The sequence below is a fragment of the Oncorhynchus clarkii genome, chromosome 20 (assembly GCF_045791955.1).
Source record: "Oncorhynchus clarkii lewisi isolate Uvic-CL-2024 chromosome 20, UVic_Ocla_1.0, whole genome shotgun sequence".
Classification (NCBI taxonomy): domain Eukaryota; kingdom Metazoa; phylum Chordata; class Actinopteri; order Salmoniformes; family Salmonidae; genus Oncorhynchus; species Oncorhynchus clarkii.
Window position 1 is genome coordinate 19983279 of NC_092166.1, and position 20035 is coordinate 20003313.

A 20035-nucleotide genomic window follows, 5' to 3' on the forward strand; every position below is an offset into this window, starting at 1 on the left:
CGTCAGTCTATTCTTGTTCTGAGAAATGAAGGCTATTCCATGCGAGAAATTACCAATAAACTGAAGATCTTGTACAACGCTGTGTACTACTCCATTCACAGAACAGCTCAAACTGGCTCTAACCAGAATAGAAAGAAGAGTGGGAGGCCCCGGTGCACAACTGAGCAAGAGGACAAGTACATTAGAGTGTCTAGTTTGAGAAACAGACACCTCACAAGTCCTCAACTGGCAGCTTCATTAAATAGTTTGTTAAATGATTTGTTTCTGGCCTTTTTGAGCCTGTAATCGAACCCACAAATGCTGATGCTCCAGATTCTTTAATCAGAACAACCGTTTTCAGCTGTGCTAACATAATTGCAGAAGGGTTTTCTAATGATCAATTAGCCTTTTAAAATGATAAACTTGGATTAGCTAACACAACGTGTCACCGGAACACAGCAGTGATAGTTGCTGATAATGGACCTATGTAGATATTCCATAAAAAATATGCCGTTTCCAGCTACAATAGTCATTTACAACATTAACAATGTCTACACTGTATTTCTGATCAATTTGATGTTATTTTCATGGACAAAAAATGTGCTTTTCTTTCAAAAACAAGGACATTTCTAAGTGACCCCAAACTTTTGAACGGTAGTGTATATGTGTGTGGAGCTGTGCTATGTCCCTCACAACCAACACTTCTTGGTCATAGTATATGACCTCGCTACACTAACTAACCTCTAAGTAACCTGGGGTCCCCCCACAGGTTCTGTCACTCTCCACATCTCCTGATGGGTGTGCTCCAGTCTGTAATCAATGCCAACAACCCACAGTTAATATCGGCCAAATTATAATCCTACCCGACTTCCAAAGGAATATAAAGAAATACGTAGGACGTGACCTGCAGGACTTTTTGCCACATTCAACATAAAAAACTCCACCCACAGGCCAATAAGGGCTCCCGAGTGGCGCAGTGGTCTAGGCACTGCATCTCAGTGCAAGAGACATCACTACAGGCTGTATCACATCCGGCTATGATTGGGAGTCCCATAGGGCGGCGCACAATTGGCCCAGCGTCGTCTGGGTTTGGCCGGGGTAGGCCGTCATTGTAAATAGGAATTTGTTCTTAACCGACTTGCCTAGGTAATAAAGGTTACTACACATTAGGCATTGGAAAGATCTAAAAGCAAGTATGTTTGTGACAGCCCTTTCAGACTTTCCTTCACAAACAGACAACCAACCATTCCACAACTGGAGTATCCCCAGCATAATAAAGGCTGTGATAACATTCCAGTTGGTCAATGGGTCTCATTGGCATGCAAGCTGCATCTACTAACTGCTTATACCGAACTATAGAAATGGAAACTGATCACCCCACAGCCCCAATACCCACCCAGTCATACAGGAAGGATACTGCCCTTGTTGCTGCAGCTTGCCCAGAATGACCAGTTAGCTGTGCAAGCTGGTCAAACCCCAGAACTACATCCACCACTGGCTACCCTGATAGGACACACTGGGCACAGATGTCAGTTCAACATCTAGTTTTGATTATATTTGGTTCAGTTGTCAACTAACGTGAATTCAATGTGAAATCAACAAAATATGTCACCATGTCATTGGATGTAGGTGAAAGAAATACAAAATTCCCATACATTGATTACTTTTTAAAAATCCAATCAATTTTCCACGTTGATTCAACATCATCACATTTAATATTGGGGTTGAAATTCTTTGGAAATAACATTGATTTTACCCGTTTTTTCCCAGTGGGTCATGTCCTGGTCACCTCAAAGACTTAAAAGATTGGACGTGCTACCTTGTCCCGGACCTGCTGTTTTGGAATCTCTCTCTACCGCACCTGCTGTCTCAAACTCTAACTATCTCTAACTGAATGATCGGCTTTGAAAAGCCAACTGACATTTACTCCTGAGGTGCTGACCTGTTGCACCCTCTGCAACCACTGTGATTATTATTATATGTCCCTGCTGGTCATCTATGAACGTTTGAACATCTTGGCCATGTTCTGTTATAATCTCCACCCGGCACAGCCAGAAGAGGACTGGCCACCCCTCATAGCCTGGTTCCACTCTGGGTTTCTTCCTAGGTTCCTGTATTTCTAGGCAGTTTTTCCTAGCCACCGTGCTTCTACATCTGCATTGCTTGCTGTTTTGGGTTTTAGGCTGGGTTTCTGTACTGATGTAAAAAGGGCTTTATAAATTACATTTGATTGATTGATTGATACTTGTGTCATGAAAGGCATGCTATTATATTTTGTACAATTGCCCATTGTTGATATGCTGTAAGTGTGTGAATGAGATTAAAATATGAACACGCATTGAAAAAACAGTTGGCTTTGGTTATTCAAACAAGGGAGGCATGGCAGTGCCATTCCTGGTCCTAGATATACCAAGAGTGTTATGAAACCCTTTGACAGACAGAATAACACAATAGAACATGAACAATGGATACTTCTATGCAGGAGAAGATGTTGTAGTGTAGTCATGTTGGCCATATTGGATTCAGAATAAAATTGATGTACACTAACAGTATTTATAGTGTTTTGTACACAATTCTGTAAAAATGCCTCTTGTGACACAATTCCTACTTACAGATCGTTTACCCGCCATCAAATTTTATTATGGCACCCATGTAGGATTTTGGACGCCATATTCGATTTGAGGCAAAATATAAAGATAATCTGTGATGCCCCCCTGATTTAATTACTAGGGGCTAAGGATACAATATCCATCACTAAGCTAAGGATCCTGGGACTAAACACCTCCCTCTGCAACTGGATCCTGGACTTCCTAACGGGCCGCCCCCAGGTGGTGAGGGTAGGTAGCAACACATCTGCCACGCTGATCCTCAACACTGGAGCCCCTCAGTGGTGCGTGCTCAGTCCCCTCCTGTACTCCCTGTTCACTAATGACCTCATGGCCAGGCACGACTCCAACACCATCATCAAGTTTGTAGACGACACAACAGTGGTAGGACTGATCACCGACAACGACTAGACAGCCTATAGGGAGGAGGTCAGAGACCTGGCCGGGTGGTGCCAGAATAACAACTTATCCCACAACGTAACCAAGACTAAGAAGATGATTGTGGACTACAGGAAAAGGAGGGCCGAGCTCCCCCCATTCTCAATGACAGGGCTGTAGTGGAGCAGGTTGAGAGCTTCAAGTACCTTGGTGTCCACATCACCAACAAACTAGAACGGTCCAAGCACACCAAGACAGTCGTGAAGAGGGCACGACAAAGCCTATTCCCCCTCAGGAAACTAAAAAGATTTGGCATGGGTCCTCAGATCCTCAAATGGTTCTACAGCTGCAACAGAGAGCATCACTGCCTGGTACGGCAACTGCTCGGCCTCTGACCGCAAGGCACTACAGAGGGTCAGTGCGGCCCAGTACATCACTGGGGCTAAGCTGCCTGCCATCCAGGACCTCTACACCAGGCGGGGAGGAAGGCCCTAAAATTTGTCAAAGACCCCAGCCATCCTAGTCATTAGACTGTTCTCTATACTACCGCATGGCAAGCGGTTCCGGAGCGCCAAGTCTAGGACCAAAAGGCTTCTCAACAGCTTTTACCCCCAAGCCATAAGACTCCTGAACAGGTAATCAAATGGCTACCCGGACTATTTGCATTGTGTGTGTCCCCCAACCCTCTTTTACGCTGCTGCTACTCTCTGCTGATCACATTGGCATAGTCACTTTAACTATACATTCATGTACATACTACCTTAATTAGCCCGACTACTCGGTGCCCCCGCACATTGGCTACCCAGACTATCTGCATTGTGTCCCGCCACCCACCAACCCCTCTTTTACGATACTGCTACTCTCTGTTTATCATATATGCATAGTCACTTTAACCATACCTACATGTACATAATACCTCAATTAGTCCGACTAACCGGTGCCTGTATATAGCCTCACTACTGTTATTCAGTCTTTTCACTGTTTTTTATTTTATTTCTTTACTTATCTATTGTTTACCTAATACCTATTTCTTTACTTAAAAATTGCACTGTTGGTTAGAGCCTGTAAGTAAGCATTTCACTAAGGTGTATTCGGCGCAGGTGACAAATAAACTTTGATTTGAACATCCTTTAAGGAACCTTGAAACCCCCCAAAAAAATAAAATCGATGTCTGAGCCTACTTGTTTCCCTTGAGCCGATTAGAATAGCCACAACATTAAAAAACGTGTAACCGTATGCATTTTTATCAGGCAGCACCATACAGTACTGAATGAGAGCATATCGATGTATCATGTGATTGACTGATCTACAAATAAAAATGAGTAGCTATTTATAATGGAAGGTGATTTGCAGATTAGTCCGACGGAGGTCGGCTGCACTATCCGCTTCGAACACGCCCAACATCTGACATCAAGCACAGGGCGTCGGCTCTTCCACTTCAAGAACAATGCAGCTGAATGGCATGTCGCCTCCAACGGCCAATCAGAGACGTTTATAGTGGAGTGTGGCCGCTTCGACAACACATCCACAAAGGCAAAATTCAGTAAAAATGTATATATATTAAAAATATGAAAACAAAAATGTACTTTTTGGTCTTCATTTAAAGTTAACAGTGTGGTTAATGCTAGCTCTAAAATCCGATTTTAAGAAGATACATTTTAAAAATAGGCACGGTTTATGACTGTGTGGTTGCGTTAACTACTGACGACCCTGCTCACCAAGGGAAAAAAAGTCCTGTTTGTGGCTTGCCGAATACCAGATTTTTGTAATGGAATAACATGTAAAAAAAAGCTTCTGGCTACATGTGTTATTTCACCCGTCGGATTTGCTTCATGCTGTCTTTCTCGGACGCTGTGTGCACATTGTGCTGGTCGGAAGAGCCATTTATTTGAAGGTATGCGGCTGTTTTGCTAGAACATGTTAGCTAGCTGGCAATGCTAACTAGAGATGTTCGCTGTGTTCAATGATTTGAGCCCTTGTTTTGCTAAATACTGTTGTAATTGCATGCAAAACAATGGTGAATAATCTTGCAAGCTTGGTAACAATTAAGTTACTCAGCCAGTAGTTAACAGTATCTAGGTAAATAAATGTACTAACGTTAGCTAGCTATATTTTCCACAATAATATGTTATAAACTCACTCGCCTGTCCTCCAAACACGCCCTTAACCGTACAGTTCCATTATACAAGACTCATTGGACACGCGTCTTCTGTACGGGGGGAATTTTGTTAGGAGCACCGATGCTCAATCTTAACATGTATTATTAGGAACGATCTTTCATATCAGCGAGAAATTATTTTATTTTCAAATGGTTTAGTACACACCTCTTATGGGGTTAGTGTTCGTACACGGCCATATCTCTATTACAGTGCTTGTTTATATAAGAGGGGGGCCACCTGTGCTAATTAACTCATGTGTAGCGGATGGGTCGTTTAATCAGATGGATGCATCTAGTTGTATGGATCTGTGCAAAACTGCTACGTAAGTGTTTTTTTTATTTTTTTTTTTAAATAAGGGCCATGTGTTTAGAATGTTGTACACAGGCAATGATTATTGACGTTTTCTAAACGTTAAAACATAACTTTGGGATTGTAATTCACATAAGGTAGTCGGGGGCAAAACGAATGGCAGACCCGTGCGAGAAGCAGGTTGAGGTTTCCAGGGTTAGAGTAGTGCAGAAGTTGTCATATGCTGAGAAAGTAGGGGACGATGGGTCAAGGGGGAGGGATCCTGAGAGGAGTGGTGTGAGAAGTAGATCTGTACCAGTACAGACGGATAAACCAACAAGTGATATATTTCAGTAAGATTGGATTTTTGGCATTTATAGTAATAGTTATCAACTGCACAGCAGGGATGGGACGTAAGTCGCAGAAAATAGAGGTTGTGGTGGCAGCTGCAGAGAGGTATTTGGGTGTGAGAGACTTCAAGTCAAATTAATACATCATCCAAAGTGTAATTAATAACTGCACCATGCTTAAAGGGATATTCAATGTCTGCTTTTTTTGTACCCCTCCCAATAGGTGCCCTTTGCAAATCATTGGAAAACCTACATGTTCTTTGGTTGAATCTGTGCTTGAAATTCACTTCTCGGCTTACAGGTAATTGTATGTCTTAGGTACAGAGATGGGCTAGTCATAAAAAAATATGGAGTGGGTTCATTAAATTTATTATGTAACTTGTGAAGCACATTTTTACTCCTGAACTTATTTAGGCTTGCCATAACAGAAGGGTTGAATACTTATTGACTCAAGAAATTTCAGCTTTTCATTTGTAAACATTTCTAAAAACATAATTCCACTTTGACATTATGGGGTATTGTGTGTAGATCAGTGACACTAAATCTCAAGTTAAGCCATTTCAAATTCAGGCTGTAACACAACAAAATGTGGAAAAAGTCAAAGGTGAGAATACTTTCTGAAGACACTGTATGTCCACTAAACACACACTATTTACAATTTCCGGCGCCGACAGAGATGGCCGCCTCGCTTCGCGTTCCTAGGAAACTATGCAGTATTTTGTTTTTTTACGTGTTATTTCTTACATTGGTACCCCAGGTAATCTAAAGTTTTATTACATACAGTCGGGAGGAACTATTGGATATAAGAGCACCGTCAACTCACCATCATTACGACCAGGAATACAACTTTCCCGAAGCAGATCCTCTGTTTTGCCCACCACCTAGGACAATGGTTCGGATCCCAGCCGGCGAACCAGAACAACGGCGCCATAAAAGGGGCAGACGAAGCGGTCTTCTGGTCAGGCTCCGGAGACGGGCACATCGCGCACCGCTCTCGAGCATGCTACTCGCCAATGTCCAGTCTCTTGACAACAAGGTAGATGAAATCCGAGCAAGGGTAGCATTCCAGAGAGACATCAGAGACTGTAACGTTCTTTGCTTCACGGAAACATGGCTCACTTGAGACGGTACAGCCAGCTATCGGAGTCGGTACAGCCAGCTGGTTTCTTCACTCATCGCACCGACAGAAAGAAGCATATTTCTGGTAAGAAGTAGGGTGGGGGGTATGCCTTATGATTAACGAGACGTGGTGTGATCATAACAACATACAGGAACTCAAGTCCTTCTGTTCACCTGACTTAGAATTCCTCACAATCAAATGTCGACCTGCATTATCTACCAAGAGAATTCTCTTCGAATATAATCACTCCTGTTCCCAAGAAAGCTAAGGTAACTGAGCTAAACGACTACCGCCCTGTAGCACTCACTTCCGTCATCATGAAGTGCTTTGAGAGACCAGTCAAGGACCATATCACCTCCACACCACCTGATGTCACAGGAAGGCCATAAAGCTCATCAAGGACAACAACCACCCGAGCCACTGCCTGTTCACCCCGCTATCATCCAGAAGGCGAGGTCAGTACAGGTGCATCAAAGCAGGGACCGAGAGACTGAAAAACAGCTTCTATCTCAAGGCCATCAGACTGTTAAACAGCCACCACTAACATTGAGTGGCTGCTGCCAACAAACTGACTCCACTTCAGCCACTTTAATAATGGAAAATGTATGTAAAAAATGTATCACTAGCCACTTTAAACAATGCCACTTGTATATGTTTACATACCCTACACTACTCATCTCATATGTATATACTGTACTCGATACCATCTACTGCATCTTGCCTATGCCGTTCTGTACCATCACTCATTCATATATTTTTTATGTACATATTCTTCATCCCTTTACACTTGTGTAAGGTTGTTATTGTGAAATTGTTAGGTTAGATTACTCGTTGGTTATTACTGCATTGTCGGAACTAGAAGCACAAGCATTTCGCTACACTCGCATTAACATCTGCTAACCCTGTGTATGTGACAAATAACATTTGATTTGTTGCTCTGGGGAATGTAGCTATCTAGCTCCATACTAGGGTTACAGTAGCTAGAGTATTGAATTTACTATTGAGTTAGCTAAGACATTTAACAGCAGCAGATGACATGTTTCCTAATGTCAGAATCTGAATGCCCCTCCATCTCCTCTCCCTCAGTCGATTCAGTCTTGCATGGGTCTGTAAGAGGCAGCATCATGAGTGGGGAGCCAGACGCTTTGGCTGTGGTGAACCAGCTGAGGGATCTTGCTGCAGATCCCATGAACAGAAGAGCCATCGTTCAGGACCAAGGTTGCTTACCGGGACTCATCATTTTTCTGGACCACCCCAACCCCCAGGTTGTCTACTCCGCACTCCTGGTAAGGCCCCAAGTAGCGGATGCATTGCGTTCTAAAAGTGTCTGCATACATACGTTTGGTTTGCTACTAGCAGATCTTGGCTAGGTGTACTCCCTAAAGACTTTCGCTTGAATAACGAGAAAAAAGCTGCAATATTACTGTCCCTCTTGAGCCACCATTGCAACAACGTAGTAAGACTTCCTCAAAATAGTCTGAAGTAATCTAAGATCAAGAAATCTATCATTAACTTTGACATTTTTGCCAGGGAGGTCTTAGTCGTGCAATTTTACATCTAGCTAAACTATTTGGTGCAGTACTTCTCGTGAAAAAATGTGCCTGAAATAGTAGTAGTGCACTGCAAACAGTCGGGCCGAGCTGGTCAATGACCTGGTTACTGAAGTGACTTGTCTGTCTCTAATCTTAATTCAAATACCAAGCTCCTTAACCTTGGATGTGGAAATGTAATTTTGCTGTGGGATGAATGCATTTCTTAAATTGTGATTGTGTCCCCTTCAGGCTGTGCGCTACCTCGCAGAATGCCATCAAAACAAGGAGAAAATGAAGGGAGAGCTTGGGATGATGTTAAGTCTTCAGAATGTCATGCAAAAGTGAGTATATGGCCCTTGCAGAAGCCCAAATCATGATGGTCTTGTCTCACTCATCTTCTCTGTTGATATCATTATCAAATATAAAATATTTTTAATTATTTGCAAATGTTTCTTTGCATCGCCACTTTTTCCGTGTGAGATGCACGGTTTTAAAATGCAACAGGTCCTAAACTCATGTCAAACATTTTATAGTTAATTTCCTTAGACACAGATGTTTCTCATAGTAGCATTTTGTGTGTGTTCCGTCTTCTCTAAGATGTAGTGATAATGCATAAAATAAATAGAGAAACAAACATTCTGAGCAAGAACTAGAGGTATTTTTGTTGAAAAAACAGCTCTGTTGGACGTTTCTGCAATCAGCATGCCAAATGCACGCTCCCTCAACTTGAGACTGTTGTGTGACAAAACTGCACATTTTAGTGGCCTTTTATTATCCCCATCACAAGGTTCACCTGTGTAATGATAACGCTGTTTAATCAGCTTCTTGATATGCCACACCTCGCAGGTGGCTGGATTATCTTGGCAATGGAGACATGCTCACTAACAGGGATGTAAACAAATTTGTGCACAATTTGAGAGAAACAACCTTTTCTTGTGTATGGAACATTTCTGGCATCTTTAACTTCAGTTCATTATACAAACTTTACATGTTGCGTTTATATTATTGTTCAGTGTACAGTGGGGGAAAAAAGTATTTAGTCAGCCACCAATTGTGCAAGTTCTCCCACTTAAAAAGATGAGAGGCCTGTAATTTTCATCATAGGTACACTTCAACTATGACAGACAAAATGAGAGAAAAAATCCAGAAAATCACATTGTAGGATTTTTTATGAATTTATTTGCAAATGTTGACTCCAATGACTCCAGTTGTGTCAAGTTGGCTGGATGTCCATTTGGTGGTGGACCACTCTTGATACACACAGGAAACTGTTGAGCATGGAAAAACCCAGCAGCGTTGCAGTTCGTGACACACTCAAACTGGTGCGCCTGGCACCTACTACCATACAGTGTTCAAAGGCACAATCTGTCTCAATTGTCTGAAGGATTAAACATTTGAAAACTTGCAGGTTCCTTCTGACAATGCAAAAACAATAAGAAATAATAAAATATAAAAATACAAAAATACCAACAAAGTAAATGGCTCAGTAGAATATATATATTTTTTTTGCATAAGTATAATATGGGAATAACAGGTTTATATCTATAACGGCTATGTTTTTAGTTTTCCCCACTCAGACCACTCCCAGACAGTCCTAGGAAAATTGTTACTTAAATCACTTCTATGCAAAGAGCAATTTTGTTTGACCATGTTTTTTTTTTTTTATAAAACATTCACAGTAAGGTACCTAATTAATACCCAGAAATTAGTTGATATTGAGATAAAACGGCTGCATTGGGCCTTTAAGAGCCAGTACGTTAACACTATTTTGAGATGATGACTAAAATCTTCCATCCCTTTCCCCCTTAGGACAACCACCCCGGGAGAGACCAAACTGCTGGCCTCAGAAATCTATGAACTCCTCCAGGCCTCTAACAGTGAGAATGCATACAAGTCCAAGGAGCCCTCCTGCAGACGTAAGCCCCAGTTCTTCCTGGGCTCCACCAACAAGCAGGCCAAAACAGTGATCCTCCACATAGATGGCCTGGATGACTCTGTGAGTGCCCCTATACTGATCAATAAGTATATTGATAAGGAGACGGCACACCATGCTAGCTCCAGTAACTTCTTTACTAAGTCAAACCTGATATGTCACACAAAGAATGATGGGTTCTGTAATACATTATGCTATAGTTACTAGCTAAGGTGACAGTTCTGGTAGTCCACTACCTGATGTAAAATGAGTTTATACAGTTATTCCCATTCATCTCCTCCAGAGCCGGAGGAGCCTTTGTGAAGAGGCCCTGTTGAAGATCCGAGGTGTCATCAGCTTCACATTCCAGATGGCCGTTAAGAGGTGCATCATCAGAATCCGCTCAGACCTGAAGGCAGAGGTTAGTCACATTCTGTCTGTCCTATTACATAATATTCTGGGGAGGAGATGGAGGAGGGCAGAGGTGAGTCTAATCTCGGCAACCCAGAACCAATATCTTGCAGCTGCTTGATTAGATGGAGGGAGATATGAGATATAACACTGAGTGGCAGAACCTGGATGGATCCTCTTTGGTAGCTCAACCCAACTCTCTGCAAGTTTCCGGCAAGTGTATGGGGCAAAAGTCCCCTCCCCTTCCCAAAGTTGAAAGATACCAGGTGTAGGTGCACACCCTGCGAAATCTTGATTTGTCCAAATAACCAGCCTTGAAAAATCTGCACACTGGAACAATTGTTCCTCATTATTCATCCAATCTCAGAGTCCTTGGACAGATGTTAAACGTATGTCTACAAGAGATTAAGTTGAGTTATACAACCTGCGGCCCTGTAACACATGCTGAGGAGGGAATCATGGCTGATGTGTGACGTTGTTATATCAAATATCTGTTTCCTCTGTAGGCTCTGGGTTCTGCCATCGCATCAACTGAAGTAATGAAAGCTCAACAGGTGGTCAGGGGAGAGGATGGAAATGAGGTTTGTCTTTCTGAATTAATTTCCAGTTTTATGTTTCTGTTGTCTTAACAGAGCCTTGGTTGAATCTCTGTTATTTTCTAGTCTGTCAATTTGATTCCCAGTGAAGGCCTTTACAAATATTAAGGAATGATCTTATCTCAAGGACAAAGCTTACAAAAATAAGTTTGGTATCTAATCAGAATCTAAATTCAAATGCCATGGTCCTTGACCTTGTATGCCAGGAATATCATCTATCATCTGCACATTGAATTGAGCACTTCCTTTTGCTGTATAGGTAATCATCCCATTCCCAGAGGATGGTTCGGTAACAGTGGAGCAGAATGTGAATCTTCCAGACTATCTTCCAGAGGAGGAGAGCCCGTCCCAGGAGCCAGACAAGGCTGTGACCAGCGTGGGCACAGGGCAGGACGGAGCAGGCTGGCTAGGCACTGCTGCTAACTTTCTGTCCCGCTCTTTCTACTGGTGACTCCCAGACCACTTACACCTCTTCAGACAGAATCAGGCTCCCAGCTGCCAAAGAGCTGGACTGCCAAAGGCAATGTGTAACAACAAACGATTCCAACGGTATGCAGTACACACATGCACGCACCCACAATCTTACACACACTCCCACCTGGCACCATACAGAATCACCAAGTCATTGAGGGAGAGGACCGGCTTCCGGAATGGATTCTTATTTCTTATCTTTTGGGTTTTGATTGAGAGCTAGACTATTCTTTCTGCAAATGTAAATGGGTCCATGTATTTGAAAACCAAAATGTCTTATTGTGAGGAGCTTTATTGTGGCACCATTTAATAGGAATTGATCCATCAGAAACGTTGCCACAAAATGAAGTTCCTGTAGTTAGAATGATTTGAATGATCTGAAATCATTCTTGGTCTTTTTGACAGACCTTTGAACAATAACAGACCTCCTTCCCTATTTTCTCAATGGGTATTGTAGAATATGCAGTAATCAGCATGTGTCCAGTTATGGTGCCTTTTGTTTCATTCTGTTTACATGGATACCCTTGCATGACTGACTGTCTGCTTTAGTTCTGAAGCCTGTAAGGCTCCTTACTTTAACATACCAAAGGTTACTGATGCAGACACTGTATCAACTCGTGTGGGTACTCTTTAAATTCCAATGCCAACTTAAATCATTCATGAAATATATGTGGAGGATTGTGCAATGTTTAAAGGAGTGTGTGGCTGGTTGGAGAAGAGACGTTTTATCTACAGTAAAAGCATGAATATTTTGCACAGTCTGAACATTGTGGTATTCTCGAACAATGTGCTATCATGCTTTATTGGCTTGGTATTACTCATTACAGAACAATATTAGGATATATTTCCTAAGGAAGAGGATTGTTCCTCTTTAAGGTACAGCCTCTGACATTTTTTGGGGAACAACATTCCTTTCCCCAATGTCTTGTATGATTTAGCGCATAGTTAAAAATAAGACAAGGCTAAATATAATCTCTCGTGGACAGACTACATAAACATTAATGGTTGAGCATTTGACCAAATTACGCAAGATTTTAGTTCTGGGCATACCGAGATTAGGCTAAACCTAACATTATTTTTCTCTAAATATATGTAGATGGAAATACACATTGTGTTAGATTTTAATTGGAAATGCATTGGCCAGCAGTGTCTTTAAACCTGTGGTTAAACTCATGTGGGTGCTGCCTTCTGTCAGGGTCATCTGTAAGTGTTGAACAGTGAATGTTTTGGATTGTTTGGTCAATATAATGGATCGCTTGCCCATTACCCAGCTTCTGAAATGGTTATGTTTTCAGTGCATGTTACAGTGTATGAATGGGAAATGTTTCTGCTGAGCTTATTACTGTTCAAAGTAAATCTCCACATAACAATCCCTTTTTAAAGTTCAGCCATTGTCTCAAGGAAAAGTTTAGTTTCTGCCAAGTGTTTCTTGAAAGTGTTATTTTCTGTCTGTGGAGGGGAAAAAATCATTGCATAGAATTGTCTAGAAATGTACTGTTGTCCTCTCCTTGTATTTGTGTGTGTTGCTTGCATAAACATGTACTATAGACTCTCCCACCTTGTACAATCACACCTGACTAGATTGTGGCCATCATGCCAGGGCAGAATGCATCCTATTTGCAAATACTGTGTAGTTGTTCACACTCAATCAATGTGCATTGTTTACCAACAGTCATTCACTAGAAATGTGTTAATATCTTTGTATTGTTATTGATTTGCTTTTTCCCCCCCCAGAAACCATTTATTAGATCAACTAACATTAATCAGGTCCGCCTTTTTGTTTGCCAGCTTTATTCGACTCAGGGGAAATTTCTATCATATAATCCACGGTCTAATCACTCACGTATTACAACCTGTTTGAGTTGGTTCTTTCCACCGATAAAGTATGAACACCAATCACAGAGGAATGTTCTGTGTGTATGTATGCTGCCTGTCAGTTTGTCTGTAGTGTTATGGGCCATTGTGAGTGAGCTGTATGTTCCTAAGAGTTATATAAAATAATATTAAAAAACAATGTTATTATATGAAATGTCCAATTGTTAATTTTATGGATGCTGATGGGATAGGGTACTGCCTTGAATTGAGGACATGACAGTTTGTTCAACATGACAATTAAAAATGTACACAATATAACATGGTTTGGTTTCAATTAATTAATTAATTTCCCTTTTACTGACAACTGATGTCTTTTACACATTACTGAGAAGTGTCTGACTGCTTCACTCTGTTTCCCACTGGCTTGGCTTCCCTCTGTATGATTTGCTTGTGTTTTGAATTCCCCAAAAAGTGAAGAGAAACAGAATATTGTTCCCCTGGGACATTACAAAGGGGCCTTGTCTTTGAGCTCCTTCCCATAATGCATGCTCTTCTCACTATTACGTTGGACCCAATAGACTTGGAAAATGTCCAACCTCCCACATTTGAAACCAGTGGGGCCCTGTAGAGGAGAACAGAGGATGAGAATTATGCTAAGAGCCTCATTTATGGGTTTAGGCTACGGTTCTTTCCACAGACTTATCTTTGCTGTAGTCCCAGCTCTTGTGACCTGCTCAACTGATTGGAAGGAAAATGTTAACTTGCACTCCCAAACAGCTATGTCCATACATCAACAAGTCTACGTTTAGTTTCACCACACGGTTGGCGTATTATTGAAGTAGAGGTGAAAACAGGACAGCCACAAGACCTACAGACAGAAAAGAGCAGTGCTGCCGTTGTCATCTGGCACACTGTGTGACTGACTGACAATCCCAATGAAAATGCAGAGGAAGCAAAGCCCCATGTGACCTCAGCAGAGAAGCATCAATGGAATTCCCTTTGGGAATCTGCCCGCTATCATCATCATCGCTGCCTTTTATTCACAATGCAACAATGGGCAAACTGCATTCAGCAGCACACTCCATGCATACTGTAAGAACAATAAAAAAGGAAGCCTCTACTTTTCCGCCTTATATTCAGGAGCTTACCTCTGTCTGAATATCAAACTCTACGCTACCAAATATTGCTTGCATTCCAGAGTGACTTAGTCAGCAGTTTTCTTTAAATAATAAAATGAGAGTAAAATATTGATGTATGTTGCAGTACAATACAGTAGACATAGGGTGTCAGTATTGCATCATCATTGTGTAGTTGTCAATCCACCAAGTTGCTGGATTTATATACACTGCTCAGAAAAATAAAGGGAACACTAAGATAACACATCCTAGATCTGAATGAATGAAATATTCTTATTAAATACTTTTTTCTTTACATAGTTGAATGTGCTGACAACAAAATCACACAAAAATTATCAATGGAAATCAAATGTATCAACCCATGGAGGTCTGGATTTGGAGTCACACTCAAAATTAAAGTGGAAAACCACACTACAGGCTGATCCAACTTTCATGTAATCTCCTTAAAACAAGTCAAAATGAGGCTCAGTAGTGTGTGTGGCTTCCACGTGCCTGTATGACCTCCCTACAACGCCTGGGCATGCTCCTGATGAGGTGGCGGATGGTCTCCTGAGGGATCTCCTCCCAGACCTGGACTAAAGCATCCGCCAACTCCTGGACAGTCTGTGGTGCAACGTGGCGTTGGTGAATGGAGCGAGACATGATGTCCCAGATGTGCTCAATTGGATTCAGGTCTGGGGAACGGGCGGGCCAGTCCATAGCATCAATGCCTTCCTCTTGCAGGAACTGCTGACACACTCCAGCCACATGAGGTCTAGCATTGTCTTGCATTAGGAGGAACCCAGGGCCAACCGCACCAGCATATGGTCTCACAAGGGGTCTGAGGATCTCATCTTGGTACCTAATGGCAGTCAGGCTACCTCTGGCGAGCACATGGAGGGCTGTGCGGCCCCCCAAGGAAATGCCACCCCACACCATGACTGACCCACCGCCAAACCGGTCATGCTGGAGGATGTTGCAGGCAGCAGAACGTTCTCCATGGCGTCTCCAGACTGTCACGTCTGTCACATGTGCTCAGTGTGAACCTGCTTTAATCTGTGAAGAGCACAGGGCGCCAGTGGCGAATTTGCCAATCTTGGTGTTCTCTGGCAAATGCCAAACGTCCTGCACGGTGTTGGGCTGTAAGCACAACCCCCACCTGTGGACGTCGGGCCCTCATACCACCCTCATGGAGTCTGTTTCTGACCGTTTGAGCAGACACATGCACATTTGTGGCCTGCTGGAGGTCATTTTGCCTGTCTCCTGGTAGCGCCAACATGCTCTGGACACTACGCTGACAAACACAGCAAACCTTCTTGCCACAGCTCGCATTGATGTGCCATCCTGGATGAGCTGCACTACCTGAGATACTTGTGTGGGTTGTAGACTCCGTCTCATGCTACCACTAGAGTGAAAGCACCGCCAGCATTCAAAAGTGACCAAAACATCAGCCAGGAAGCATAGGAACTGAGAAGTGGTCTGTGGTTATCACCTGCAGAACCACTCCTTTATTGGGGGTGTCTTGCTAATTGCCTATAATTTCCACCTGTTGTCTATTCCATTTGCACAACAGCATGTGAAATGTATTGTCAATCAGTGTTGCTTCCTAAGTGGACAGTTTGATTTCACAGAAGTGTGATTGACTTGGAGTTACATTGTGTTGTTTAAGTGTTCCCTTTATTTTTTTGAGCAGTGTATTTCTCATATACACTGAGTATACCAAACATTAGGAACACCTTCCTAATATTTAGTTGGAAGGTGTTCCAACCCAGACAGGATGACCACATCAGTGAATCAACCCACTCAGGTGACGCACCCCCTCCAGGGACAGCATGAGAGAGCCCCAGTAAGCCAGTGACTCAGCCCCTGTAATAGGGTTAGAGGCAGAGAATCCCAGTGGAAAGAGGGGAACCGGCCAGGCAGAGACAGCAAGGGCGGTTCGTTGCTCCAGAGCCTTTCCGTTCACCTTCCCACTCCTGGGCCAGACTACACTCAATCATATGACCCACTGAAGAGATGAGTCTTCAGTAGAGACTTAAAGGTTGAGACCGAGTTTGCGTCTCTGACATGGGTAGGCAGACAGTTCCATAAAAATGGAGCTCTATAGGAGAAAGCCCTGCCTCCAGCTGTTTGCTTAGAAATTCTGGGGACAATTAGGAGGCCTGCGTCTTGTGACCGTAGCGTACGTGTAGGTATGTACGGCAGGACCAAATCAGAGAGATAGGTAGGAGCAAGCCCATGTAATGCTTTGTAGGTTAGCAGTAAAACCTTGAAATCAGCCCTTGCTTTGACAGGAAGCCAGTGTAGAGAGGCTAGCACTGGAGTAATATGATCAAATTTTTTGGTTCTAGTCAGGATTCTAGCAGCCGTATTTAGCACTTAACTGAAGTTTATTTAGTGCTTTATCCGGGTAGCCGGAAAGTAGAGCATTGCAGTAGTCTAACCTAGAAGTGACAAAAGCATGGATTAATTTTTCTGCATCATTTTTGGACAGAAAGTTTCTGATTTTTGCAATGTTACGTAGATGGAAAAAAGCTGTCCTTGAAATGGTCTTGATATGTTCTTCAAAAGAGAGATCAGGGTCCAGAGTAACACCGAGGTCCTTCACAGTTTTATTTGAGACGACTGTACAACCATTAAGATTAATTGTCAGATTCAACAGAAGATCTCTTTGTTTCTTGGGACCTAGAACAAGCATCTCTGTTTTGTCCGAGTTTAAAAGTAGAAAGTTTGCAGCCATCCACTTCCTTATGTCTGAAACACATTCTTCTAGCAAGGGCAATTTTGGGGCTTCACCATGTTTCATTGAAATGTACAGCTGTGTGTCATCCGCATAGCAGTGAAAGTTAACATTATGTTTTCGAATAACATCCCCAAGAGGTAAAATATATAGTGAAAACAATAGTGGTCCTAAAACGGAACCTTGAGGAACACCGAAATTTACAGTTGATTTGTCAGAGGACAAACCATTCACAGAGACAAACTGATATCTTTCATACAATACAATACATGTTGTGTGCATGAATGTTGTGTATTAGGCTTCTTCTTAGTACTCTGTGTTCAGAGGGGAAGAAGTGTCATCAGAGGGGCATGAGAGAGACCTGTGCCAGGACCTACTGAGACATATTTACTTAGCAGCACACAAACTATCGCAGCCAGGTTTTTCTTTACAGACAACAAGGAGGTGGCATGATAGAGGCTACAGGAGGTCGATATATTGTAGCTTTGTTAAATAGAATAGGGCTTAAGGTAAGGGCATGCAACATTGTTTTGAATGAGAACCACTTGGTAATACATTATTTATTAACTCTTATCAGAGCCTGACTGCCTTTGATGTGGGTGGAACAAGCACATGATTATGAAATGATAATGGCCTTAATGATATTTCATTAGAGGTTGTAGATGATTTGTTGCTTTCACAGCAATTGTGTCCTTCACGAGGGGCTAGACTAGAGTATGGGGACCACATAGCTCAGAATGTCCGAATAATATAGCTCAATGAAAGTATGAGAGGGGCGGTGGAGTAGTTTCACATGTGAAATATATATGTTTTAGCATTGTCATGAATAATAATCAATTTAATTTATATAGCACTATTTATTATACAGATAAGATCAAAGACCCTGAATAGGAAATTACCTTGTTTATCCTCTTTCCCTGTTTGGTGGTGTGCAATCAATCAAGATCAATTAACCAAAATGCTGAATCATTAAAGTCATTATCATTAGTTGAGGTAATTAAGTAATTATCCCTATTTGTGAAATGAATGGCTCATTAGCTGTGTTAAATATTGAATCTCCTGCTCTCTAGATTCTATATTTTTAGGAGTTGTGAGTTTTTCAGATTATTACATCTTTCCATCAAGTGGTGTACAAATACTTTAAAGTACTATTTAAGTATTTTTGGGGGGGTATCTGTATTTTACTTTACTATTTCTATTTTTGACAACTTTTACTTTTACTCCACTACATTTCCAAAGAAAAATGACGTACTTTTTACTCCATACATTTTCCCTGACACCCAAAAGTACTTGTTACATTATGAATGCATAACAGGACAGGAAAATGGTCCAATTCACACACTTATCAAGAGAACCTCCCTGGTCATCTCTACTGTCTCTGATCTGGCAGATTCACTAAACACAAATGAGTGTTGGAGTGTGCCCCTGAATGTCAGAAAAATAAAAAAGAAACAGAAAATTGTGCCGTCTGGTTTGCCTAATGTAAGTCATTTTAAATGACTTATACTTTTACTTGTGATACTTAAGTATATTTTTGAAATTACCATTACTTTTGATACTTAAGTATATTTAAAATCAAATACTTTTAAACTTTGGCTCAAGTAGTATTTTACTGGATGACTTTCACTTTTAATTGAGTTATTTTTTATGATGATATCTTTACTTTTACTCAAGTATGGCAGTTGGGGACTTTTTCCACCACTGTTTCCATCTGAAATGGATTCTTTACAATAATCATCCAGATGTGAATTATACGATCAACATTTGATACTGTACCATCTCCTCTAAACTTCTAGAGTGAGTGGTGTTGGAGGTGAATCAAAGCAAGTAAATACATCCAAACATAATGGGTTGAACTGGTTGGGATTGTTTACTGAACACCAGCCTCTATCATCTTGGTCAGACATCTACATTTACATACAGGTATTTTTTGATGTTTCTGTCAGTTGGAGGCTAATGTTGTAAACAAAGGATCATGGCACCTTGAAGGTCATTCATGCTCGGTTTCCTATTCAATGGAGGGAGCCTATGGAGAAGAAGCAGAGATAGATCAGACCATGAAGTCCCAGCCCATATGGTGCTCCTCCCACACCCAGCCTGGCTCTCTATGTGTGGTGTCAAAACACTGCAACATGCATGGAACAGGCACAAACACACACACATGCACCTGATTGATTACCATACTGGCCCTGCGGAGTGTGTGTGATTATTTACAGTAGTCATTACTGTGTACGAACCAAAGGACCCAGGTCATCAATAGACTGTGGAGATAGTATGAGCTGTCTATAGACCTCAAAAAGCCGTTGAAAAGGTTTATACTGTATATCAGCCAGGCGGTTTGCGGTCGACAGACTGGTGATTTTAGAATAGCCTTAGTCAAGCTGATGATTTAATATCCCCAGAGTGGAATGGAATGCCAATACTGTATCTGCAGATGGTCTGTAAAGTGTTGCATTACATTGTATTGCTTGAATTAAATTAAATGCTGTTCCAAGAGCTAGCCACCCCTCATGGCCATTTTGTTGAAGGCCAGAATTTTTATACCTCTCAACCTCATCAATTT

The 20035-nt window shown here is 41.9% G+C and overlaps 1 protein-coding gene across 2 annotated transcripts; it reads left to right on the top strand.

Annotated features, from left to right (window-relative positions):
- The first annotated feature begins 4307 nt into the window (after positions 1–4307).
- Positions 4308–13981, top strand: LOC139376056 (armadillo repeat-containing protein 1-like). Of its 2 annotated transcripts, none has more exons than XM_071118198.1 (8): positions 4308–4857; positions 5984–6061; positions 7967–8166; positions 8662–8753; positions 10222–10408; positions 10629–10745; positions 11242–11316; positions 11591–13981. In XM_071118198.1, the coding sequence occupies exons 3-8, from the start codon at positions 8005–8007 to the stop codon at positions 11780–11782; spliced, it is 825 nt and encodes a 274-aa protein (XP_070974299.1). In that variant the 5' UTR covers positions 4308–4857; positions 5984–6061; positions 7967–8004; the 3' UTR covers positions 11783–13981. The 2 variants fall into 2 exon arrangements, with proteins under 2 accessions (XP_070974299.1, XP_070974298.1); XM_071118197.1 differs by having other exon boundaries at positions 4444–5444.
- Positions 13982–20035: the final 6054 nt, after the last annotated feature.